General features: G+C 44.7%; 1 protein-coding gene across 7 annotated transcripts in view; it reads left to right on the forward strand.

Moving 5' to 3' along the window:
- The first annotated feature begins 3,634 nt into the window (after positions 1 to 3,634).
- Positions 3,635 to 25,383, forward strand: part of BIN1 (bridging integrator 1) — a 91,037-nt gene continuing 69,288 nt past the window's right edge. For 4 of the 7 annotated variants that reach the window (XM_063400819.1, XM_063400820.1, XM_063400814.1 and 1 more), the window contains exon 1: positions 3,636 to 3,821. In XM_063400819.1, coding sequence (XP_063256889.1) covers positions 3,738 to 3,821 — 84 coding nt within the window. In that variant the 5' untranslated portion in view covers positions 3,636 to 3,737. Of the gene's footprint in view, positions 3,822 to 25,383 lie in introns of all 7 variants that reach the window. The other 3 variants (XM_063400816.1, XM_063400817.1, XM_063400818.1) reach the window with 2 other exon arrangements.

Consider the following 25,383-nt stretch of genomic DNA (forward strand, 5'->3'; position numbering starts at 1 on the left):
ACCGGCAAAACAGGAATACTAATAATAATGAAAAAAAAGAGCTGGAACAACAATTTGTGCAATGAAGGGAACAAATTGTACCTAAGCTACAAAATAATAGCCTCCAAGCCAGTGAGCATTTAAGCATATGTTTAATTGTAAACAGGTGAACAGTTCATCTCCTTTTAATGAGACAACCGAGGAGTGAAATGCACTTATGGGGCTGAGGCCTAACATAGCTATTATTGACTAGAGTATTAATCAATTAAGAAAGCAATAAAAAAGCAGTGGTGGGTATGTACATGTTAAATATGCCTGTTTGTGCTAGAGCACTTGACAGATTTGCTTCTTCCCTCTGAACTGTGGAAATGAGTCATCCTGTCACCAAGGAGATGGACTACAGGTGGGTTTCATAACCCATCTGGCTTTCTTAACTTTAGCTATTTAAACTATTCAGCTAATCTCCCTCTGCAGCTAAGGGGGAAGGGAGACGTTTCTGGTTTACCTTTTATCAGCTTTGGAGATACGGATTTCTCTCTCTTGACTATGAAAGGAGCCAAGGTGACTCAGCTTAAATTAAACATGTTTAGCTGGTTACAGTTAGGTGAAATGAAGTGTTCAGGGGTCCAGTGTTAGAATAGATTAGACAACTATGCACACGTTGAATTTAAATGAATCTCATTGCAGGAGATACTCATAAGCATTAGGTTTTATTTCTATTAGCTCCAATTGTGCAGAATCTGTCACTAGTGGCTTCCAAAGGGTTTGACATCTCTGTCTCACGATGCCACAAAGCATAAACAAATGTAAGTGCTATATTGCTAGCCTGTATGTTTATTACTACATAATTGCACTGCAGACCAATTGAAATTATTTACATTTATAAGCTTGTAAAACACAGTAAACTTGAGATAGAACAACGGTGAATAGATATGAGACTGCAGCCACTCTTGTTCAGAAAGCAACAACTTCCTGCCTATATTATGACCTGGCTGAAATGGCTCTTATGGTCATTCAGTTGCATGGCCACTCATAATACCTGGGTCATGCCAGGGGAGTACCTTCTGCAACACACCTGGAGCCCAGCAAATGCTTTGCAGCTTTGGTGCTGATCCAATCAAGCACAGAAATAACTGGGCAGTGACTCATGCTGAGAGGTGGATACTTGCTGTTAATCCCAGCTTTTAAAGTGTACATAGTTTGTCATCATTTTCATTGTTGTGAACATGAGTGTCTGGCTGCTTTTGTTTCATGATTGTCTGATGTTTGCTGTGGACTCTCTTTTCAGCTCATGCGCTGCAATCATTTGCTTTTCACTTGAACGGATGTAATCAGACAAAAATCCCTTCAAAACCAGTTCCACTGTAGAAGACTTAAGCAGGAGAAGCAAATATATGAGGTAGTTTGGAGAGGAATGTGTTCTGACCCTGAAACATCTGCTCTTTTAAACGTGATGTTACAAATGTTTAACCACATGTACATCTTTCAACCTTACAAGCTCCGCTAAGGCAGGGGAGGTGGGGGTGAGAGAAAAATTATAGATTATATCCAAGAAGAAAGGTAATATGAAAATAACTAGTAAGGCTGAAATTACAGAAGAAATCAGATGCATTTGGGACAAATACTACAGAAAATGAATACTAAACTAATAGTCAATACTAATCATACAGATAGATGAATACTAAATGTAAAGCCAGGAAGGAATTGAATAAATTTGCAGTTTGCAATACGGGTTGGCATCATGGGTACTCACACGCTGAGTATGTCTTGTATCACTGCACTTTCCTCATACACAGCTGAAACACATGCCCTAGTATTTAATAAAAATAGGCATCGTATGTCTACTAGCATAACTGAAGTATGCCATGGATTTAAACTGGATTCTGAATGAAGGTTTTGTCATTAAAAAAAAAAGCTATTGTCAAAACAGGCAAGAAATGCAGAGGCACTGTCTCATGAAGCCTTACAAAGAGGTGTTGACAGGTTCTCTGCCCACAGTTTCTAAGGGCTCTGGCAAGACAATTGTTTTTATTTTTATTTTCTTTTCAGAATGAACAGAAATAGTACTGAAACAGAAATGGGAAACAGTAAATGACATATAAATTGGAAGATCTGGCCTAGCTCTCTTAAGTTATGACCTTCAACATTATCTGTTGCTCTACATTGCAGTAGTGTGTCCTACACTATTACCTGTGTGTGTGAAACTGGACATAACAGTGTTCACCCGGAAAAGTAATGACTGTGTGAAATGGTCCAGGGACACAGGGAGGTTTTGGTCCCATGTTTTAATTAAAATAGGTGTTTCCATCTTAAACAAAGGTAAATGCAAGTTTGTTACCTATCTCAGTTTTCTGCAGAGCACTGGATTGGTTGGTACTGTACGGGGTACTGAGTGCACATAGTGCCAAGCTCCCACCAAGAACTGGGATGAGTGTGCAGGAGCAGGATAGGAAGGAAGGAAGCTTCCCCAGCACTCACCCCAGCTCTGGTGTGTGGCACTGACGGAAGCTTGGGGGCCGAGTATTAGGATGTGAATAGCAGGGCTAAGGTGGCTTCCTGTATTCCAGGAAGCAGAACTTTGTCCTGACGTGTAAAGGAATAAAGTTTCACAAAAGGTATTTGCCCAACAGATCTAGCAAAGCAAAACCAGGGCCAGGTGGCCAGGAAAGCCAATGGCATCAGAAATGGAATCAATGTGGCCACCAGGACCAGGGCAGTGATCACCTCCCTGTACCTGGCACTGGTGAGACCACACCCCAAATCCTGTGTTCAGTTTCGTGGCTGTTTAATTCAGGAAAGACAGTGAGGTGCTGGAGTGTGTCCACAGAAGCGTAACAAAGCCAGTGAAAGGTCTGGAGCACAAGCCCTAAGAGGAACAGCTGAGGGAGCTGGGAGGATTCAGCCTGGAGGAAAGGAGCCTCAGGCGAGACCTCATCACTCTCTGCACTCACCTGAAAGGAGATTGCAGCAAGGTGGGGGTCGTTCTCTTTTCCCAGGTAACAATTGACAGAACTAGAAGAAACGGCTTCAGGATGTGTTGTGGGAGTTTAAATTGGATATTGGGAAAAAATTCGTGTCTGAAAGAGTGGTCAGGCATTGGAACATCCCGCTCAGGGAAATGGTGAAATCACCATCCCTGGAAGCGTTCGAAGGGTGCGGGAATGTGGCACTTGGGATATGGTTCAGTGGTGAACACAGCGATACTAGAGTAATGGTTGGACTCAATTACCTGAGAAGCCTTTTCCAACCTTAATAATTCAATGATTAAAGGATGGAAGCTTCTGAAATTTCATGTCACCTTTTAAAATCACGGGTTTGATTCACTTCCAGGTGCCCTTCCTTAAGGAATTCAATTTCCCCTTTGTGCTTGTGTAGATTCAGGAGTAACTTGAGAAGTACCTTTATCCTATGAATTTGGACAATCAGACATAACAATTAGTGATACAGATTTCTTAAAACAAGAGTGTCGTTTTCCATTCCGCCACCTCAGACGAATCCCTTGCGATGCTTCCCAGGCTTTCCCACCCCGCTGGCTCCCCCTGGGACTGGCGGCGGCGGGGGGCCCGGAGGAGGCCGGCAGGGTGGGGGGAACGCGTCCAAAACCTGCCCCCGTGCCGGTCCCCGTGAGGCCGCGCTGTCCCTTTAAAAGGCGGCGGCGGGCGGCGCGGCGGTGACGGCCGGGGCCATCGCCTGCCCGCCGGGTTTCCCCCCCTTCCTGCCGCTCCGCCGCTCGCAGCCCGTTAAAAAGAGCAGGCAAGATGGCCGAGCTGGGCAGCAAGGGGGTCACGGCCGGCAAAATCGCCAGCAACGTCCAGAAGAAGCTGACGCGGGCGCAGGAGAAGGTAGGGGAGAAGGGGGGCATCCCCGGGATGCGGGGCGGGGGGACGCGGGTACCGGGGATGACAGCCCTGCCCGGAGCGGGGATGCGGTGGGTGCTTGCCGGGGGTGGCAGCTGCCTGCCCTGCCCGCGCAATCACCCCGGGAATGCCGAGCGTCCCTGAGGAGCGGTGAGGGCTCACCGCCCGCCCGCCCGCGGAAACATGGCATCGCAGCGGCGGCGAGGACCGAGAGCCGCACGCCCGTGTTGGATCCGCAGATGCTTATTGTTTGAACAGGGGAGACCTTCCCGTTGTGGCGTTTAGGCTGGGCTTTATGCAGCGCTTTCGAGAGCAGTTCTGTGTTTCGCCGTAGCGCTAAATGCGTAACCTGAAAGATGGTGAGGGAAGGGAGATGGGCACTTGCGCCTTATCTTCCGACAGCATCGCGTGATAGTCGCGGCTTGCTGTGCTGACCTTGAGCTCCTCATTTTGGAATGCTGCTTAAGCCGAAGCCAGACGGCCTGCGAAGGTTGGGCGATCTGCTGAGAGAGGGGGGGATTGTTGAATCCCGGGAGCCCTTTCGCTGCTCTCCGCCCACCCCTGTGCCAGCAGAAGGTGCCAGGAATATGCAATGGATACTTTTCCTGTTCATCTCTCTGGCATGCTGCATCTGATGCCAGCTGCCCTCTCTGTGCGGGGATTATCGGGCGTTTTACGCAGGGACATTGATCAGCTGCTTTTATTGCAGGCACGCTCGTCTTGGTTTTCAGTGGTTTGCTGTGAGATGACATTGACTGAATAAGGACTGGTGCATCTTTGAGGGAGGGCGGGCAAGCTCTGCCCACTGCTGCTCGTATTCCCCGGGAGTTATCTTTAGCAGCTAGATTTAATCTAGCAGGGTTGGGATTAAATGCGGTGCAATCTCTGACTCTGCTCAAAAGCGCTGCTGGGTCAGAATGGCAGCCCAAACTACTTGGATTTAATGCTGCACATGCTGCATCCATTACTTTTAGCTCACTTACTGAGTCTAGGAGCATCCCTTGAACTTGTCTGACTGCTTGGAAAAAACCCCAATGAGTACCAGATCCAGTATGGAAATGCAGAAGCAAGGTCCTGCCTTCACTCTGTTCACAAGAGTGACCGTGGCCACGTCTGTGGTTTTCTCTACCCTACTGTTGTTCCAGAGGGCTCAGGACAGGGAATCTGGTCCACCCTGAGCTCATCACAGATGCTAACTTCATTCGGTGTTAGCCACCAGATGGCAACCATATTTGTAGTTAATGTGGGGGTAGGAGGTAGAGGCTGAGCTCCCGGGCCTGCTGATTACTGTATTTAGTGGTGCAGCTTGGAACCGAGTGTGTCCTGCCAAGCCCTGCCCTGTCTCTTATCGAACATACACAGGTTCTTTTCCTGGGGAAGGTTTTCCACAAATTTCTGTCAACTGTTGAACCAGCTCACTTCCTTGCTCACGCCCTGGTGGTGTTTGGGGATGTGGGGATGACAATAATAATCGAGAGCTGGCTGTGTATTGCAGGTGATTTGCACGATATGAGACCATTTGCTGTTCTCTTGGGGAAGAGAAAAGCACAGCTTGTTTTCCTTTAAGGAGAAAAGGAAAACAATCCCAAAACACTTGCTAACACAAATTCTAGACCCTTCAGCTGTTGTTAATCCTGAATGCAAACAGTACAGCTTCAATCTCTGGGCTCTCAAAAAAAGAAAAAAAGAAAAGCATTGGCTGCTTTATCATCTGACTTGCCTGTACCTACTGCTACAGAATTGTCTGTAACAATTCTTCTTTTGTGAAGTGTTGAGTATTTTACCCGTAAGGGACAGACTTTCACTAAGCAATATACATCAGTGTTAACTTTCAGGTCGTGAGGAGAGATAGAGCTGAATATGAAATGATGTGGAAGCACCAGTGGTTATGACACTCTACACTTGTGGTATTTAGTTATAAACCGAGATACTGTGTTTAGCAGGAAGGGTCAACCGTGTGTCAGGAGATAAGAAATAGGTGTTTAATAATTAAAAAAAAAAGTAAGCAGAAGTGTGCAGAGGTGGATCTGGTAACAAAAATGTGTTAGATTTTTGTGAATATATGTTGTCTAGGGTTGAACTTCTTTTTGAGGATTAAACAAACTGACTGTTCCTTTTCCATATTGTATTTTGATTTTAATCAAGGATAAAAAATAGTTCTTCCCTTGAGAAATCTCCCTCTCAACTTGAGCCCTGAGGCGTTGGCCTCAGCAGTTTTCCTCATGGTGAATTTCAGCCTTGTGTTAAGCAAAGAATGATGTCTTTTTGTTCAGTGCAGAATTCACAGTGAAACACTGTACACATCCTTTTTTCCCTTCTGAGATGCCTATTATGTAAACTATGTAGGATATTCCTTCAGAAGTGCTATTTGTTTTGAGCCTTTCAGCAAAACTATTGGCTATTTTTGGAAGACACTTGAGCAATTCCACAGGAAATATGGTTGGTTGGATGGAATGGTTGACTGTGCTTTTTACAAATGGGATGGGCACCTGTCTAACCTCCATCTCTACTCAGAAGTAGCCTCAAGTACAATACATGGCAATAATTCGCCAATTGTCCAATGAAATGTATCAAATAAGTTGATGCTGCTATCCAGAGCAGCACACCTTGAAGAAGGACAAGGTTTTAAACTCATATCACCTGTTTCAACTAATTAGGATATTTAGGCTAGAAATTTTGATCTATTCATCCTAAATTTAGCTGAAGGATTTTCAGACTGAGATGTTGAACTCTGGACTTTTCATAATTCTAAACTTCTTAAATATGAGTAGAAATGTAATGCCCCTAATGTCATGGTATCTTAGAGGGAGCCTAGTGTTTGCAGTTCTTTTAAACTTTTCCAGTGGGGCAATGAAGTTTTTTTTATTCTTTATGTCTGTAGTCCATCATCTTGGTTAAAGTTTGTGTTTCTGCTTTGTGACCAATTTTTATCTTCACACTTTTGAAAATTGAAAAAATCTCCCCAGTTTCCACAATTCCTATTTTCCACTAATAATGTCCTGTTTCTGGATGTGTCTATCTGCACATGCACGTTTGTGCTTTGAACAGATTCAAACAGCATCTTGGTGACTTGATGCAATCCTGATGTGAGGGTAACCCTCTGTGAGGTTCCAGCAAGGATCTGAGATGGGGGAGCAAATGGATTGAAGTTTAGTAGCGTGGCTGGCAGTGAGGGTCTGTCACAGGATCAGGCTCTTTACTTTTCTTCAGCATGTTAGGTAGAGGTTCAGTGTGGAAAGATGTTTTTGGCATCAGCTGTTGATTTAGGTTGCATACAGATTAATAGCTTTGTCTGAGGATATGAACTGTGAAGTTGACATCAGAAAGCAAGAAAGATTTTTTTTTCCCTTAGGAGCCTTTTTGTGTGGAGAGGAGTAGAAAGGAATGAACTTATTTTTGCTTAGACTGAGTGGGGGAGGTTCTTATCCCGTAGTAGTGGTCTCTCACTCTCTTTGTGTTACAGAGCTGGGCAGAATGAGGAGTCTGTGTTCTGTGACATGAAGAGACTGTTGTATTTTGTCATGGGTTTCTTCCAATGTAACAACAAACCAAGGCATCCCCTTTTATCCCTCTCCATCCCTAACCAAAGAGGAAGGCTTTGTTTTCCATGCAGGACCTGGCAAAGTTTAGTTTGGACATCCAAACTCCCTTGTGTTTAGGTGATGCCGTTTATAGTCGTAGACTCTGACTTGCCGTGTTGCCATGAAATGTCACTTCTGCTTTCTGTTCTTGGCTTTGGTAATTCCACTGATGTTTACCCACATCTGTTTGAAGTTTTCCTGCTTAAACCATCTGTCAGAGCAAAGTTCTGTTCTCCTCTGGCTGCACAGTTCAAGGAGGCTGGGCTGCAGTCTTGGTCTCACAGGTTGTGGTTTGGGTGGAACAGGGTTTGCAGAAGGCATGGTTTGCATTTTGAGTTTGCCCTGATAAGACATTTTTCCTCCTTCTAAGTCAAGCTCCAGTAGGTGGAGCAGCGCAGGAGGAAACACCTGGAATGAAATTTCAGTCCTGTAGAAGCAGGGGAGAGTCCATACTAATGAGCAGTACCCAAGAACCTGAAAGTAAATTTAAACACAGCTGTTATTGGGATTCACCTATCAGAGGCTCCCTGCTCTACAGAAACTCTGCAGACGTGGAGGAAGGTTTTCTATAAAACTGGTAGATGCAGAAAGCTCTCTTATTGAGTAGCATTACATCTACCTACTTGATAGAAGTTCCTTATTGGTTTTCGTTTGGGATCCTTCTGTCTTTTCAAAGCTTCTGTGGTTTTTACTTGCCTTTGCATAGGGTAGGATGGTTTGGTGGCAGTCTGCCTTGTTGTGCCAGTGAAGAACAAATAGCCTGAAGAGCTACAAGGGTTGTTTGCCTACTGATCTGGCAGGAAAATTGATGTTTTGGTTTTTTTCTGGGGACTGCCCAGATGACAAAGACAGGGCTTTTTACTTTATGTCTGTTAGCTTGCTTTTTCAAGAATGCAGGGCTTAAGGGATGGGTAAAGTCTCAAAGGTACTTTGTGCCTAAAGGTTGCTGGAAAACAGGCACTGGAGACAGGAGGAAGATCTGAATTAATGCCCCTATGTTCAGATGATTCCAGTATGAGCTCAGACTGTATTACTGGTATCAGATAATCTGCATGGTACAGGGAGGAGGTGAAATAGGAAACCAGGCTCCACATGTCTCCTTGCCCATGGAATGGTTTAAGTGGCAGGGCACTTACAGTGCTGTGCTGAAGGTGCCCTTCTGTCTGGCTATCGGCAACAGCTTTCTTATGTGAAGCAGAATATCATGGATGGATGAATTTTCTGATTAGAAAAGGCCCAACCCTATTCGTTGTCAGTTTATCTTCCCTGTAAGTTCTAGTCTTGCAAACAGTCCTCTTCAGGGCAGCTCTTGTGAGATCAGGTTTATAAAACAGGGTCTGGAAGATCTCACTGAGGACTTTTAAGGAGGCTCTAGGCCACAGAGGGTTAGCAGAGTTACAGATCTCATCTCTCAGGGGGTGACATCAAAGCCTGTCTGGCCTCTCCCTCCATCCTGCATGCTGTTAGGCAAGGTTTGTATTTCCAGGCACAGATGTTTGTTTTCTTTCCAACATCATGATTGCTCTTCGCACCTGACTAGCAAATGACAGGGCTCCAGCCAAGCCATTGGGGAAGGCTGGGTGCAGCCCGAGATGTTCAGCATCTAACTGGGGTAGGGTCTTTGGGAATAACTCAAGTTTTGCTTTGTTCATGACTCTTTAGACAGGGACACAAGACCCTATTGCTTGGGATCGAATATATAATAAAGCTCTGGTTCTAGAAACATTAGGAATGACAAGAGAGTCCCTTAGTTTAACAGGTATTAGAGTGGCTATTTTTTTCCACTGTTGTGGTGGTGGCCAGACACCTGAGCTGCCTGTTGTGCGAGTTCTGCAACTTTGGAAGGATCATTTTACAGTCCTGGCTGTCTACCTGTACACAGAGGGGTCAGCCTGTCTTCCCAGAAGTTCTGTGCTGGCAACCTGACATGATCACAAAGACAGACTCAATTTGCCAAGCAGAGCGGGCAGGTCTGTCACCCTGCACTGGCCACAGCTCAGCCCCCTGTGTGGGCTGGCCCATTCAGGGTGTGCAGACCAGCAGCTTCTAATGGGGGTAAGACTGTATTAGTGTTGACCAGGAGACTGTGCATTCTCTACCCCAGAGCAATGGGATGGGAACAAACATTAAAATACGAATAAAGCCTCCTTGGGGCACTGCTGGCAGGTAGAATAGTGCAACAAGGTCTATTCTGACTTCAGGCTGTGTTTTAGCCTTCTCTTGAGGGACTGGCTATTTGGGTTTCTCCAGCAACTGCAATGTTGAATGCGTGACTGCCAGCAAACCTGTACCATTCTGGCATTCCTACTGCTGAGCCAAAAGGGGACACCTCTCACAGGAAGGGATTGGGAGAGACAAGAAATTAATTTCCATTGTCTCACTAGTCAAAATCAATTTAAAATAATGGTATTAGTTGAGTCCTTAATACTGTCAGAACAGGAGAGAGGAATCTCTGCAGAACTATTGAACTATTGGCAGTGGCATATAAATATTCATACCAGGGATGAATAAATCTTGTCAGGTGTATTTTCAGCAGGTGCATCCAAGTGGCTGGTGGACCTCAGACAGTTCAGATTTCCCTGGGCACTTTCCTAGCCTCTGAAGTCGTTTGATCTTCACAAAGCTGGCAAGTACTGCAGGGTAGGTCCTGTGCTGCATTCCTGGAGAAAAACTTGAAATGTATTTATTAGCAGAAAATAGGATTGATGTGTATTTTTTTTTTTTTTGGAAGCAGCTTTATGAAATGAGAAATAGGTACTGTGTTTGGTCAGATCTCTACTACTATGCATATGCAACATAGAATTTTCTGCTGTTTCGGCTGGATTGGAGTGAACTTTATTCAGACCTGTGGCTGGGAGGTTGAAGTTTCTGCAAGTTGGTGTTTCCAAGTACTGTTGGGAGAGTCATGAAAGCCAGACAGTGTCGCCTTTCTTTTTGCCCTATTCTTTACAAGAAAGGAGAAGTCTGGGTGGCTGTGTGTTCTTAATATAGGCTGCCAGGCAGGATGGAGAGTGCAAACTTCACCAATAAGGAGGAAAGCAACACTTAACAGCAACTAATCCGTCTGTGAAAACCATGGGCTGTATTTAATCTCTTGATACGCAGAAGTGCTGCCCTCTCTGCAAAGATTTGACAGGCAGCTTCAGAAAACTGGTAACCTGTTGTGAAATTCTTTTTTTTTTAATAATTCTGCATTGATCATGTTTGGTTTGCTTATTTTAAATAAGTTTAGAACTCTTGGTTAAACTTGGTTTAAGAGCCACATTAGTTTCTCAGTTGTTTTCAAAGTTAGCTCTTCAGGAGGGATATTAGAGGTTGATACAGCTGAAGTACAAACATTTTTCACTGGGCAATTGCTAATACTCTGCTTTGGAACTGTATTAGACAGAGCTGAATGCCTGTTTGCCAGCAGGGATGGAAAGGGAACTTCAGTGCTACAGAAACTACAGTGTTTGAAAACACAGCTAAAAGTGTTTACACTTTTTTTTTTTTTCTTCCTTTGTACTACGTGGCTTGATTGCACATTTTATGAGGCCAGAAACAATAATTTGTGACTTAACCAACTCAGAGCTGAGTTGGATGTTATTTGCAGAGTGAAATAACAATTCCTCCCATTGGATTTAATTGGAATGGTGCCAGCAACAGATGTAAACTTACACCAAGGAGGTATAAAGACTGACATTTGAAGAAAATGTAGATCTCTGCATCTTTTTATTTAACAGATATACTGGTCTTGTAGCTCTCCAGAGCCCTGGTAGCTGAAGTTAACCATTGCTGTAAATTGTTATAACTTCTTAAGTCTTGATCCTGTCAGCTCCATGAGTTTTGAGTGTGGAAGGACCAACTGTATTTCCATTCCTGCTTCTTCAGTCATTGGGGGAAAAATGGGCAAAAGCTTGAGGGGGAAAAAAAGAGTATGTTTTAAAAAACGCAGGAAATTTCTTTCTTGGAATTTGAATGTTCAACTCATTAATTTTGAATTTTCAGGCAGTATAGTGTTGTCTTGGAGAGCTACTCTCTTCTCCCACTGCAAGTGCAACATGACCCCTTGGTCCAAGTGTTGAGTCTGACACTTGAGGCACAAAAGGGGTTTTGAATTATTGTACTGAGGGACAGCATATTTGAAAGGTTGCTTGAAAATATGTTTTTGGAAAAATTCTCTTGAGAGATGGCAGCTTCCATGAGAGGAACAGTGCTCAAGGAGAGTGTAAAATCATTCAGATGGAGAAATACACTTGGGTCTGCACTGAAACTCTCCTTAAGGTACAGTTTCCTCAGCAGAGCAGTGAAATTGCTGTTCTTCAGTGTATTGAACTGACCTCTGCAGTAGAAGAATACTAAGGATTTTTCTTTTTTTGTCTGTTTATACTGGATAGCCATTGTGAAAGGCCAAGCTTAGCTGTGTGTTAATAAACTTGAGTTATTACAAGGATGTACTCACTCTGATAATGTCTCCTACATCGTGCATGCAGTCAGTATGATTATTTGTTAGTATCTGCAGTGTGATTGCATTATGTATTGCCAAAAAAGGCCATTGCCTATTCCAAAACAATTCCAATATAAATATTGGACAGTCTCAGTTAATAAAGATAATTCTGGTTTATTTCAATAAAACTATATTCCAAAAGGCTTTAAAGGGTTTTCAGATATTTTTGCAGAAGTTTGTTATGGATTGTTTTGTAGGCAAAGATGCAGGAATGTTTTTGAACAGTAAATTTGTTGTGAAAATAGTGGAAGAAAGTGGAAAAAGAGATTGTCTTTCTTTGGAGAGGAAAAACAGTTTATGTGCAGGGCAAGGAGGGGAGGGTTTGGAGACCTGACTGTGGTGGGAGTCAGAAGGTCAGGGGGGTGACGTGATCCATCAGTCACAGAGCTCTGGAATGATGTGCTGCACCCAATTGCTCATGGTCTGGAACTTCTCTGTGAATGGAGATCAGAGTCAGTTGCCAGACTAGAAATTTTTGCCAAGCTGGAGGCTTTTGCTCTCCTTATTCTATGACCCTTGGTGGCCATAAATAATTCAGGGAGGAAGTGTGCATTATTAGGGCTGGATGCCCTTGCCATGAGGCTGTGGATAGAGTAAGTTAAAAGAGCTGCTCTGTCATGCTGGATGAAGGTGACTTAGAGCTAGGCTGTTTTAGCTGGAGTGTCTTCTGAGCTGGCAGTCCCAAGTTTCCAGCTGAGGCTTTGATGTTTGGGGAGGCTCTTAGGGTAGCACTTTGTGGTGCTTTTCCTCTCCTATTCCAGTGTAGCCCAGATTCTTAACAAGTACTCTGGCAAAGAGGCTGATGGACTTAACACTCATTCACAGCCAGAGGACTCACCCTGTCAAGCCTGGTTTGTAATTTGCTGTTCTTCTCCCATCAGCTCTGCTGAAGGAAAGGCAGTCCTCCTGGATGAAAAGGAGAAGAGCTGTTCAATAGCGGCTAGGGAAGAGGCAAGAGCTAATCACCTGTTGATCCATATCTTCTCACCCTGATAGGACAAACCACATTCTGTAACTCAAACTGGCCCTGGAGGGCACTGTTCCTAAATCCCCCATGGCCGATCCCTTGCAGCTATTGCCTTCCAGCTCAGGGAATTCCAATAGCTGATCCAAATGCCCATGTCTTTCCTTTGCCCCATTGTGCATGCCGAGTGTTCCAAATCTGTCCTGCCTTTGAGAAATTCTCATCCTTGTTCAGCAAGGTGGTTGTGAACCTGTGAAGGAGCTTTACTGGCCTGTTAGGGTCTCTGCATCCAACCTGTCCCTGCTGGAGTCCCCCTCTAGCATTGTTTTGCCTTGTAAGAGCTCTTTGGCCCCTCTCCCTCTCAACATGCACCTGCTCCTTTATCTCTTTCTCCAGCTCAGTCATGGCCTCAAATGCCTTTTATGTTTTTTCCTGATTTGGTTGCTTCATTTTGCATCAGGGCCTGTGTAAAAATAAAAATACTTCTTGCAAAAGTATCAGCATTTAAAATGAGTGTTGCAGAGGAGGAGGCAGAGGAATTGAGAAGGGGAATTTGTGCAAACAACACTATTTATACTATCTATTCCTCTTGCTACTGTTACTGTTGGCTATAGATAGGGTTTAATTAAGCTATGTTAAATGCCTACCCAAGTAATAGACATTGATGTTGTTGAAGTGCTGTTGCCTGGAATGTCACATTGATGCCAGCTGAATTAAATGATGCCATTTGGCTTTATTAACACAGCTATGATGTCGTGACTAGCTCCACAGTTGTGCCACTTTTCTTGGCCTCTGGTGTCTGCTTAAGGCTGGGGCAGACAGGAGGGAGGGTGGAAATTTACCTGCGTTCTTGAGACTGAGATTTCTTCCTCCTTTATTTTCAGGATATTGATAGATACATATTCTCTCCAGTTTCTGCTTTTTTGAATAGCATGAACTCGGGAATGCAGTGCTTTTAGCCACCTGCTTTGAATAGTAGCAAACCAAGTAGGAAAAAATTGTCCCCAAAGTTATGAATTAGGCATAAAACTGCATGTGGTTGAGATAGCCAGGTGTCACCAGCACACCCCAGAGCTGGGGGTCAGTGGTCTGTCTCTGGGGCAGTGTTGTGGAAGGGTGGTGGCAGACTGGTACCTGTGTGCAGTTTGGCACCCCAGATTGACAGACTGAGGCTGACCCCAACTGTGTCTCCTGGTGAGGGAAGCTGTGTTTTCAGCACCTTAGGAATTGGGCCATCTGCTTAAGGTGTCAAGATTAAAGTATTCAAGGTCTGAAAACTCTGGCTTAAGCTCTTAAGATTCTTAATCTCCCACACTTCTTGAAGCAGGTGCCTGCTTCTGGCATTGGGTTTGTTCTGGTGGGAGAAGTGACCACTTCTGAATGGTTATCTTGCTGTCCTGTCTTCTGCTCTATGCAGCAGCTGCTGGAGCACTTTCTTTGTGTCTCCATCAGCTTGCCTTAGAGCCTTGTCTTTACAGACTGAAGTTTAGGCTGCCCAGCTACCCCTGCCAGGACAGCTGTTTGACATCACTGCTAAACCATTACCACTGAGATGTCATCTCTAGCTGCACCCTTTTCCTCCTCTATTCTGCATTCTGCTGCTCCATTAACAGCCCTCTGGTTGTGCTGCTTTACCTGTTTTTCTTTCAAGTCTCTCCCCCCATAGATAGATTTGATGGTAAATTTTGGATGGAGGACTAGAGGTCAGCAGAAAGTATGGGAACAGGGAAAAAACCAGCAGTCCACAGGACCACAGGGCATGGGATGGTGCCTGAGCTGGCCTATTGGCCTCTGTCTCAGCTCAGCTCAACTAGATCTGTAGCTAGCACCCAACTTCTTAATTTTATGTTCTCTTTAGCTTATATTTTGACTCTCTGAAACCCCTGACTAAAGGCTATAAAATAGGTGAGGAAAAATTTATAAGTCAAGTTTAAATCACATTTGCCAGGATTTGGTTTTATTCTCAAAAGCTTGGGTGGTGAAAAAGCAGGACATTTTCATGTCCTTAAAAATAAATGTGGGGGTGTGAAGAGTAAAGGGTAGAAGAGGGAAATATTTATGCTTTCTTTTTAACTGCTAAAATATGTCAAGAAAAGTAAATAAATAAATAAAACCCAATATTTTTTTTCCTAATAAGCTTTTTATTTAGCAAGGCAAACTTGTGCATTTTTAGAGAAGGGAGAAAAAAGTCCACTAAATAACACAATGAGTTAGAGCTGGAGAGAAGATGACGTATCAGTTGAATATTTGGGGAGAGGTAGGAGGGTGGGAACACAGATATATTTAAGAAAGAAAAAAGCAAGAAAAATTCTTATTTAAGTTTGTTTTATAGTGTTGGTTATAACCGAGAACCAACCCTTTAATTCATGCTAGAGTACGAACACTGTGCTTGGGCTGTACCTACAGGGCAGGCACAATGCAAAATGACCTGAAGAAATGAGAGAGAGAGAGAGATGAGTAACATAACCAAATAAATCAACTAATGTAGGAGGAGCCTTTAAAAGGAACCTGCTTTTGAAGGTGCTTGGGTGGCCTCGGGGCAGGCAGACACTGCCCTGCACTGCAAGTGAGTGAGAGTAGCACAGTGTGACTGCAGAGACCAAGCATGCTGCCAGCGAGGAAGGGAATTGCTTTTCCTTGCTGTCTGTCACAGCTGCTGCAGCATCACTTAATTTAGACTTGGCTGACGATAGGAGCTAAACTGCAAAAACTGTGGGGGAAGAGGGAGGGAGAAACAACCTAAAATGCTGAACACAGTGAAGGGACTAAAATCTTCATTTAAAAAACCCCGAAATGTCAGGATTTGTGTCAGTGCTAGATGCACACCAGGGGCTCCAGCCAGTTCAGCATCTCTTGTTTCTAAGTGCCCTGTGTGGGAGAGGAGATGCTTGGTTTGAGCCTGTGGTTGTGTGGGTAAAAGAACCTTTCATCTTAACTGATTGGCCACGTGCAAAGAGTGTTTGCAAAACATCCGGAGAGCCGGGGATTTATTTGTATCTTTCTGTAAACATGCTGTAGATTGCTTTGAGGAAAATAACTCTTGCATCCTGGAGATCTGTTCTTGTGTTTTCCTAAACTGACAGAATGGCTGTTTTCTAGAGAAAAGTGATCCTTAGAAAGGCTGATATTAGACATGTAGAAGGTGCATTAATTTTCTCTTACAACAGTGAATACAGACTTTAAAGATAGATAGATCTTTGTTTCTTCTCAGATTTCAGTTTAGGTCAAACAACTGCTATTCACCTATTTCCAAGGCTGGCTTTTTGTTGCAGTGCTGTTGGGCCAGTCTCCCAGTTGTATTGGTCTTTTTGTTGTTGCTAGAGCAGTCTCAGAGGTTAGTGCTACATCTCGGTCATTTCTGAAAGTCACTCGAGAGATTTTTAGATAAGAAGCCACATCCTTAATGTTAGTGTCCTAACCTAATTCGTTTTGGTTTGTTTTTAATGTTAAGTGGCAGCAAAAATCAATTTTTACTGTTGGGTGAAAGACTTAACTTTATCCTTGATTGCTGAGTTCAGAGTCTGAGCTCCTCAGGCTGGCAGGAGTGGGTGAAAAACCTGTCCCCCTTCCAGCCTGTTCATGCACGTGGTGAGCTGACTGTGACTTACTGCACAGATGAGGGATGAGGGATATGAGGATAAATGAAATCTAACTGGTTCTTTTCTTGGGAAGAAAGAGAGAATTAAATAATGTTACAGTTCCTTGCCACCTTAATTTGAAGGTATTTGATAAGTGCTAACAGCAGCTTTCCATTTCTGCTGGTTCATGATGCACCAGTTTGGTTTCTCCTGCAATGGGTGCCAAAGCTTCCTTTTCAGTTCCTGCTCCAAGGTCAGCCAGTGCTACCAGGGAGTCAGAAAAGCAGATTGTTGTGATGGTGAGGGGTCCCAGTCTCCTCTCTTTCGGTGCTCCAATGCATTGACTTTCTGACAACTGCTGTATGGTATGGATGCTAATGACCTGGACACTTTACCAGGAAAGGAGGGGAAAATCGTGCTGCTAGCTCTTCTCGAGATGATTTTCTTTCACACAGACAGAAATGATTCATCCAATGTCACTCTTAAATTAGGTGAGATGTCGTCCAGGGTGGTTGGAGGAGGAGAGGGAACACTTTGATTTAGGACTGCAGTAAGTTGCTGTCTAGCCAGGTGTATTTGAGTATGCCAGGAGACTCAGCAAAAGTGCATTTTCTGCAGTACTCATGTCCTGTTCTGGGGACCCTCTCCATAAATGGATTATTTGGAGGCTCTGGAGCATAATATTCCCAGTCACGTTACCTGCAGGGTCACCGTGCCCTCTAGCACAGCAGGGTGCAGACAGGGTGGCTTTGCCCTGTGTTGTGTGTTTAAAGAGCATTACTATGATTATCCAGGAGGGTGGATTAATGGGAGATAATGGATACTTGAGGAAGGAAGGGAGAGGTGCTCAGGAGGTGAATTTGAGCTGGCAGACTTGTTAGCAAAACAGTGCAGTCTGCTTGGGAAAGAAGCAGCTCTGGGTAGCTGCTCTGCCCTGAAGAACTTGAGGAGATAAATAGTAAGGTGCTTCTATGGGAAGTTGGGTTATTAAAATTGTCACTAGTGAGTTGTGGTGATGTTTGAGGCACCCAGTAAAGTTTCCTGGAATAAAACAGGAGAAAAATAAAAGATCCTGCCAAATCTTGGAAGCTGAACTGGAACTGCTCTGAAACCTCTGTGTTTGCTGGCCCCAGCCCTGTCCCGTGGTGCAGGGAGCAGAGCCCTGCCTGGCGGGCACTGGGATCCCAGGTGGAGGCAGCTGGATGCTGCACTGCAGCCAGGGTGGGCAGGCTGGGTGAGGAGCTGCCCGTGTCTGTGGGGGACACAGGAGGTGGCACACGGGGGCGAAGGAGGGACCTGGCTATCAGAAACCTTTTGTTGTTCAATGTCTGAGAGCAGCACACTGTGTTGGGAGCTGCACAGGCTGCCTGAGGAAGGGAATGGAGATGTTCTCCTTGTGACAGGAGAAGATCAGATTGTGTAAAAGGAACAATTGCTGAATAGAAAAACAGGGTCCACCTGCACCAGGAGAGAGTGAGGGCTAGAGTGGGGCTTCCAGGGGAGGAAATGAAGTTTTTTTTTTCTTTAGGGGAAATGGTGCTAGTGCCAGCTCTTATCTGAAGTGCTACTTTAGAAGGACAGGAAAGAAAGGGATTGCCAAAGAAATCCCTGGAGTGTGGTGGCCTGCCTTGTTTTTCTGCAGCAGGTGTTGGTGGGGGCTGAGTCCTGCTCTGAACAGGTTCTTAACCCCACTGCTGCCCTTGGCAGAGGCTGTGTCCCTGTGCCTGTCCTCACAGCCCTGCACACACAGTCAGCAAGGAATGACTACATAATTTGGTTGCCTGGGTGAGTTAAGGTTTCCCCATCATGAATGGAGCTGTGAATGAAAACCAGGATGGGACAGTGGAGTGGCAGGCCTTGGAAATAAAGCCCTCCTTGAGAGCCTGCAGTGTCTGCCTGCCAGCCTGCAGTGATGGGCAGTGGGAAGGAAAGGGACAGCTGCCCTCTCTGTTGAGGGAGGATCCCTGCAGCACATTCTCCAAGCCCAGGGATGGTGTGGGCCCAGAGCCAGTCATGCTGTAGGTATGGAAGGGTATCAAAAGCCTTGATGGATATTTTTATCCAGAACGAGTAGGGGCAAGGGTTGAAGGGGCCAGAAAAAATGAACTGTTCCTGCATTTTCAGTCTCCCGATGCTGAGGAACCAGGTGTCCTTTGTAAGGGATGACTAATTCCTTGTGTCATGGAATGGAGAACAGAAAGAGAAACATTTTTTTTTCCTCATCAGATGAAAAAAGTACTTGTTTTTGGAGGTGAATTTGTCATGTTTGGAACCTGCTGCCTTCAGAGCTTCCTCCTTTATTCTTCCTTGAGCTGTTGGTGGGTCTGTGGCACTGAGACATGTCTTTATAACGTAAACATCATCTCCCTCCCACATGGAAAATGAAAAGACTTGAGTGATGTCTCCTTTTTTAAACAAGGTAGGGTTGGAGTCGAAGGGAAGGCTGTTCACACACCGAGCATTGTTCATTTGCTCTGGTCTATTACTGTAGGGTTGGGCTGTGCATAAATCCTGAGTCCTTCATGTTCCCTCTCTGACCTATCCCCTCCATTCCTTCCTCCCATCACTAAGATTTTTTCTGTGGTGAAGCTATCGGGGAGGATGCAAAAAAGGGAAACCTGGGGTCTGAAAGATGTGCAGACTCCTGTGCCATGCTTAAAGCACTCACCTGTAAGGAGTCTCTGGATGATGAGAGATTAAAATGTGGAAAAGAGACAACAAGCTCTTAAATTTCTTCCTCCTGCTGCTGCCTTCCTTAGTTTTCTGGCTATAGTAACCTTCTGATGATATTTTTATTCACAGGATATTGTCTCCAGTAATCATGGTAAGCCTGGTACTCTAACCCCATGTGCATGTACCAACACAGACAGACTTTTAGTGTGTTATCCTGAAACTATGGCCAGGATAAGAGGGACATGCTTATATACTTATTCCAACAAGTGGCTGGAAACATGACGAAAATGTATGAAAACAGAATCTCTTTTCATGGTGACAGGCAGAGAGATGAAAATTCACGTATAGTGCATTCTGCTGCCTTTGCCGTCTGGCTCTACGGCTTCCTTACCAAAGTCCATTGATCTGCTTCCTGTTTGTTGCTGTGTTCCTTCTAGTTGTCAGTCATGCTTGGATTGGTTTTGTCATTTTTGTAAAGAAAAAAAAGGTACAAGTCAGGATAGCCTCTGTTCAATTGCCTGTGTCTGCTCTAGGAGGGTCTTGCTGGGGTGAGAAGAGGAGGAGATGATGTGAGGTCAGTCTGTTCCCCTGTTCTTGTGCTTTGTCCTTGGGGCATGTTGCACCAGTGCAACTCATTTCTTTGGGCTACAGAACTAGTTCTTACTAGTAACATGTGCATGCAGGAAAAAAAGGGAAAAGTTGGAGTGGCTGTGTTTATTTACTTTTGTTAGTATATCTTGGGACCAATATCTATGCATGCTGGATGCTTCAATCCTGTCTTTCCCAAGCAGTAAATCTCACTTTGAGAAGACCATTTGGCAATGTTCTTTTGAACCCTTTAGACTGGTGTTCACTTTTTTTTAACTCGATGTCCTTGATTTTTAGAAGGAAAAAAGCCTGTGTGGCTGAGATGTAGCCTATGCAAAGCTGACTCAAGGTTGCAGAAGTAAACAGTTTTTTGTCCTGCCCTCACCATTACCCAGTGTTTAAAACCCAGAAGGCTGAAAGAAAGCCAGGAACATAATCAACATCTTTATCTCCTTCAGCAGTAGCTGAAGAAGCCAGCTGGACTTGCCTACCTGTCAGAAATCTTACCTTGCAAGAGTGTAGTGCTACCATACACAATGGCCTCAGCAGTGGTAAGGGAAAATGCTCAGAGTTGTTGAATTAAGCACCTGATTTTTTATATTCTGCTTCCTCAGAGGCTGTTGAGAATACTTGCCCCACTGAGATAGGAAGGAAAGGTGATGGTACAGAAGGGCATCATGGTTTGTACAAAACTAAATAGTGCCTCTGTGACAGATGCAGTTTTTCACTGCCAATTTTGCTGGGTTTGAAGGCAACTGTGGCAGTTTCTCCATTCCTTCTGTAATAAATGTTACTGTATATTATTGACCTACATGTAATTTAGGGTTGTTTTGTACCACTGGTGCATACTCCTTGTACATCTATGGCCATGTTGCTTGTTCTCTGGAGGTCTCATTCTGACATCTTCAAATAATGAAGAGGAAGTGGTTCTGTGTTGGGGTGAGAAACTCTTTGAACACACGTGTGTGCCAAGCCTTTGCACGTAACCTGCTCTCCTCCTGACAGTGCTGCTGTGATGTGGGTGAGGCTGCCCTGCTCTCTGGAGCAGAGATGCACTGGGTTTGTGTTGTCTGTGCTGGTGAAGATTGGCAGAGACAGACTGCCTGCTTTCAGTGAATGTCTTTGGTTTATTTTTGTCCCTGTTCTGAAGTAAGAGATGAGAAAGAAAGTATTTTGTGCTTGCACTAGAGCAGTACCCGTGCTGTTGTGTGATGTGCTTGTTTTTTTTTTTTTTTTTTTTTTGATGCAGAAGAAGGGTCAGTGTTTGTTTCTGAGGAAGATGTCCAAGCATTTTATGCTTGCTCACAGGTGCATGTGGAAAAAATAGCTGCAGCTGGATTCTCCCCTTCACAAGAGACTGGTGCTCAGCTCTGATTCTGCATTTATTTCTTCCTTTCATCTCCCTATCAAAGCACCTAAGGCCTAGATAGCATCAGCTGTGCATCATTGAAGTTCCTGCTTCAATCCCACCTTCTTTCAATCCCCCCTGGTAATCCTTGGCCAGCTCCATACTTGGCAGACAGCCAAGTACTTAAGGCCTGGACACCCTCCTCAGCTACTGAGAAGGGCTTTCCCCAGAGATCCAAGGGAAACCCTGGGAGCCTGGTCCTGTCTGTGCTCCCAGCTCCTTCTTGGTGTCAGAGGAGTGCCCCTGCTCTCACTGTTTTCCTGCTCTTGGAAAACCTGAAGCTGTCACATCAAACTACTCCTCAGAGCTTTCTGTCCTCTAATCATAGACCGGCCAAAACAGGCAACCCTTCCTCTTCCAAGCTGAGACTTCTTTCTCAGCATCTGTGGTGTTCCACAGTAATATCTATTCAGTTGTTGTTCTAGATCCTCCTTGTTCTATTTTTTTCTTTCTCATCTTTAGCCTTGGCTTGTGGCAGCTGTGCAATCAGACCAGAATCCAGAGGAAACTGCCTCTGATCCCAGCCTGCATTTAATAATAGGGCTCTCATTCATTACTGAGGAAATAACATTACAAGGTGCATTGGCTCTTCTTTCATTCAAGAGTTTAGTGTTTTGGGCAGTGTAAGGTTGTTTTAAGCTCTTAATTGCTTTCCAAAGTTCATCCTGACAGTAGCTACCACAATTGCAGGATTGTCTCGTCAGCCTGAGAAACTGTCTCAAAAAGCTACATAATTTTAAAAACAGTTTAGATATAAAAATAATTTTGTAATAGTTTAGATGTTATCTCTCTAAAAATCTGAAGGAATGAAGTCTCAGAAACCCAGTGCTCAGTTTTTTGGAAGGTTTGTCCTGAGTGGACAGCAAAACCTACCCTACAGGAACTGTGAAGATATGTGGTGAAGTGGTTTGTAGCTTTGACATTACAGTTAACACTCCATAACACTGAGTCATACTCTGTGTGGCTTAGAACAGTAGAGTCACACTTTTTTTTTAAAGCACTTGAATCTCAGTGAGAACTTCAAGTATTATAGAAGGTGTGTAAATATTGAGGTTTGGAAATTACTGTGAGTGAGCATAGCCAAAGTTTCAGTCAATAAACTAGTTCCTAAACCACTGAATTTGAATGGGTTTGTCTCAAATTGTGGCTGACTTATCTGCATCTCCCTTGTATAATTAAGAGTTTAAAAATATTTGAAATGCTGAGACCGGAATTCAACATCTTATCTTGGAGAAGAAAAAGGCTTGGCAGTAATTCTCCCTCTTTAGGAATGGGTGGGAAATTTTTCATGTTGAAATACAAGTTTATACAAGTTTAGCAAGTCTAAAGCTTGGTGTTTTCCAGATTCATAGAAACAGGAGACATTCTGCTGAAATAGCCCAACATTTCTAGTCCTTCAGCCCAAAATCCACCCTCACTGGTGTGACTTAGTGAAAACAATAGCCCAACAGTTTACAAGCAGATCTAAGTGTAGCAGTGCTACTTGGAAAATCAGTTCCACCCATTGTGAGCCAGGCTGGGACATCAGAAACCATTGGTTACTTTCAACCCAACCTGTATTGCTGTTTTTATTTAAGGTTTGTTCCTCAGTCCTGTTTCAGCATTTAGCCCTTGCATTGGGTTTGCACAAGGAGGAACAGTGATACAGAGGCAGGAGAGAGAGTGGGAAATGGGACTTTTTCAGTGGCCTTCTTGGGAAATCTTTTAAGTATTCATGAAACTGTGGCTTCTGCAAAGACTCCTCTGTGCCTCGGGAATTTCTTCAGTCCAAAGCAGATTTTCTCTCCATCCCTTGAGCAGGGTAGTTCCATTCTAGAAATGAGGCTGGAAGGGATGCTGTATCCATCCATCTATATGGGAGAATGTACTCCAGAGGAAGGTCCTATTGTTTCTTGCAGGAGATGCATTAAAGCAGAACTTTGACTCTGCAAACTGCTACCATCAGGTCTCCTGGAAGCGATTAGGTGGCAGTACTTTTGAATGATTTGTATATTTAAGCTGTCTGCAGAAGATGGATCCCATGTCTCGTATCGAGTGCCTGAAGGTTTTTAGGATGGTACTCTTCTTAAAAGCCGGGTCCCTTTGATATGCAGCCCCTGCCGTGCAAGTCAGAGGTGTGCATAAGGTAGGAACAGCGCAGCCTATTCTTCCCTGCCCCATCCTGTTTCCTAGCGCTGCTGGAATCGATCCCTGTTGATTCTGGCACAGTCCTGCGAAAGCCACCAGGGGATAAAGGCTCCTTTTGTTGGGAGCTGCAGCCCGGGGCATGGACGTGCTTCTTAGCACTTGCCTCTTGCTGGGGCATCACGCAGCGATTTCAGAGCCTCCCGGGATACTGTGTGTCTCTGCTTGCAGTCGCCACACTGACCAGAGAGTGTTTTCTATTATCATATTCTGGGAGAGGAGGAGGAAAAAAGGCATGAATGAGGTCGAGGTTTGCAAGGGAGGAAGTTAAATATTGGGTGAATGTGACCCTTTGTGGCCGGGTGCAGGTAACAAACAGTGAATCGACAGTGATAAACATTGTTCCCTGTTTTCTTCTTCTCTCACTCTTAAAGATACTTTATGCACCTAATGTCAGTTGTGGGATTGTTTTGGGGTTTTGTTTTGTTTTTCCTAAACCCTGACTTTGTTCAGTACTAGAATTTAACACCATTGAAGCCCTGCAGGCTGCACATCACTGAAACTAAAGTGTTGTGGTTGGTGGGGAGAGGTGTTGGAGGGGCAGGTTGGGACTCCCGAAGGAGCTGGGGAACACCCACCTGTTAGGAGAAGTGCACCTCCCCTCTTGGGTTTCTGTTCCCCTCCATGGGAGCACTCCAGTTCCTGTCCTTGCTTGGCTGTGGCTACACAGAGGTTTTTAAGGAGTGGGAAATGAAACCTGTGGCAGGATAGGATCCAGCAGGGAGGTTTTGTTCTGTGCCCATGACTGATTAAGAAGAGAGTCAGCAGAGCTCCTCTCTTGCCATTGAGAACTCAAAAGCTCGTGTTCATCTTTCAAACAGTGTTTCGTGCCCATCAGGTACCTGCAGCGTTGTCCAGTGTGGCGGGAATGGAGCAGCTGCTGGCAGCAGCCTCAGTGCCTACCCTCAGTCTTGCAGGGGACAGCAGAAATGTTTAGGTGGTGGCCTTTGCCTCATGGGTGCGCAGGCACAGAGATGTGTGCGTGCCCTTCGTGTTCTCCTGAGCTACCCGTGTGGAGAGCTGCAGCCATGGAGTGCTTGCTGGTTGCTGTCATGACTCATTTTTATTAAAGCCGTGCTGAGCCAAAATGAGTGTGTGGGAGCTGCCCAGGAGGCTGGTGTGACTGTGCTGGGAGGACACCCGTGTGAGCCAGCACGCCGCTCACCCTGGCGCCTGCAGCACTGAGGGCCGAGGTGCAGAGACCACAGACATGGCCCTGGTGGAGGTGGATGTTGCTGAATGTGGCTGAGGCAGGAGCCCGACTGGATGGATAACTTCAAGCAGCTGTACTGGCAGGCTTGGCATGGCTCTGTGTTTAAAGACCAAGAAAGAGATACTACTTAGTTCTCCTTACTTCTGCTTGGGAATTACAGAAAAAAAGAGAGGCCTTTATAAGGTTTTTAGCAAGAAATCTTATGACTATTGTTATTTTGTTTTCTACCCTACTGACTCCAAGTTTAAGTCCTCATTCATAATTGGAGTAGATTGTGTGGTGTTAGTCTCAATGAGGTGCTTGTTCTTTTGTCAGACACACAGGTACTGGCTTCTGTTAGAGGGGTTAGGCCTGGAAGACTGTGAGTTTTGTCTAAGGTGAAGGAGGTGTTTTCCATTCCCATAGCTGAGTTGTATGTGAATGTGTCAGTGATATTGGAGGAGGTTCCTTTAAAACCACAGAGAGGAATGTACCTCCAGAAAAAAGGCTCATTCATGTTCTAGATGAACTGGAGCAGGGCTTCAAACCTTTTCTTGGGTCATGGGGCCTTAATTTTCTTTTCCAGGGATTTGGCCTCCTCTGTAAATGCCAAATATACAGCTCGTTTTCCATAGTTGCTCTTCATTGGCCTTGAAGTCTGCAGACCACATGCTGAAAATCACGCGACATTCTTTTGTGTTTATTGCCAGATCTGTAATTTCAACCCAGTATCTTCTGGCCTTGCTGTCTGTTTAACTCCCTGTGCTGTTTACAGTTGGGAAAAAAAAAAAAAAAGTTGAACCACCATCCCACAATCTAGCATGACTGTTGCAGAGTGAGCTCTGACATTTATTTTTTTTCTAACATGGTTTCCTGTATCAGGAATCCTGCAC

The sequence above is a fragment of the Prinia subflava genome, chromosome 6 (assembly GCF_021018805.1).
Source record: "Prinia subflava isolate CZ2003 ecotype Zambia chromosome 6, Cam_Psub_1.2, whole genome shotgun sequence".
In the NCBI taxonomy this organism is placed as follows: domain Eukaryota; kingdom Metazoa; phylum Chordata; class Aves; order Passeriformes; family Cisticolidae; genus Prinia; species Prinia subflava.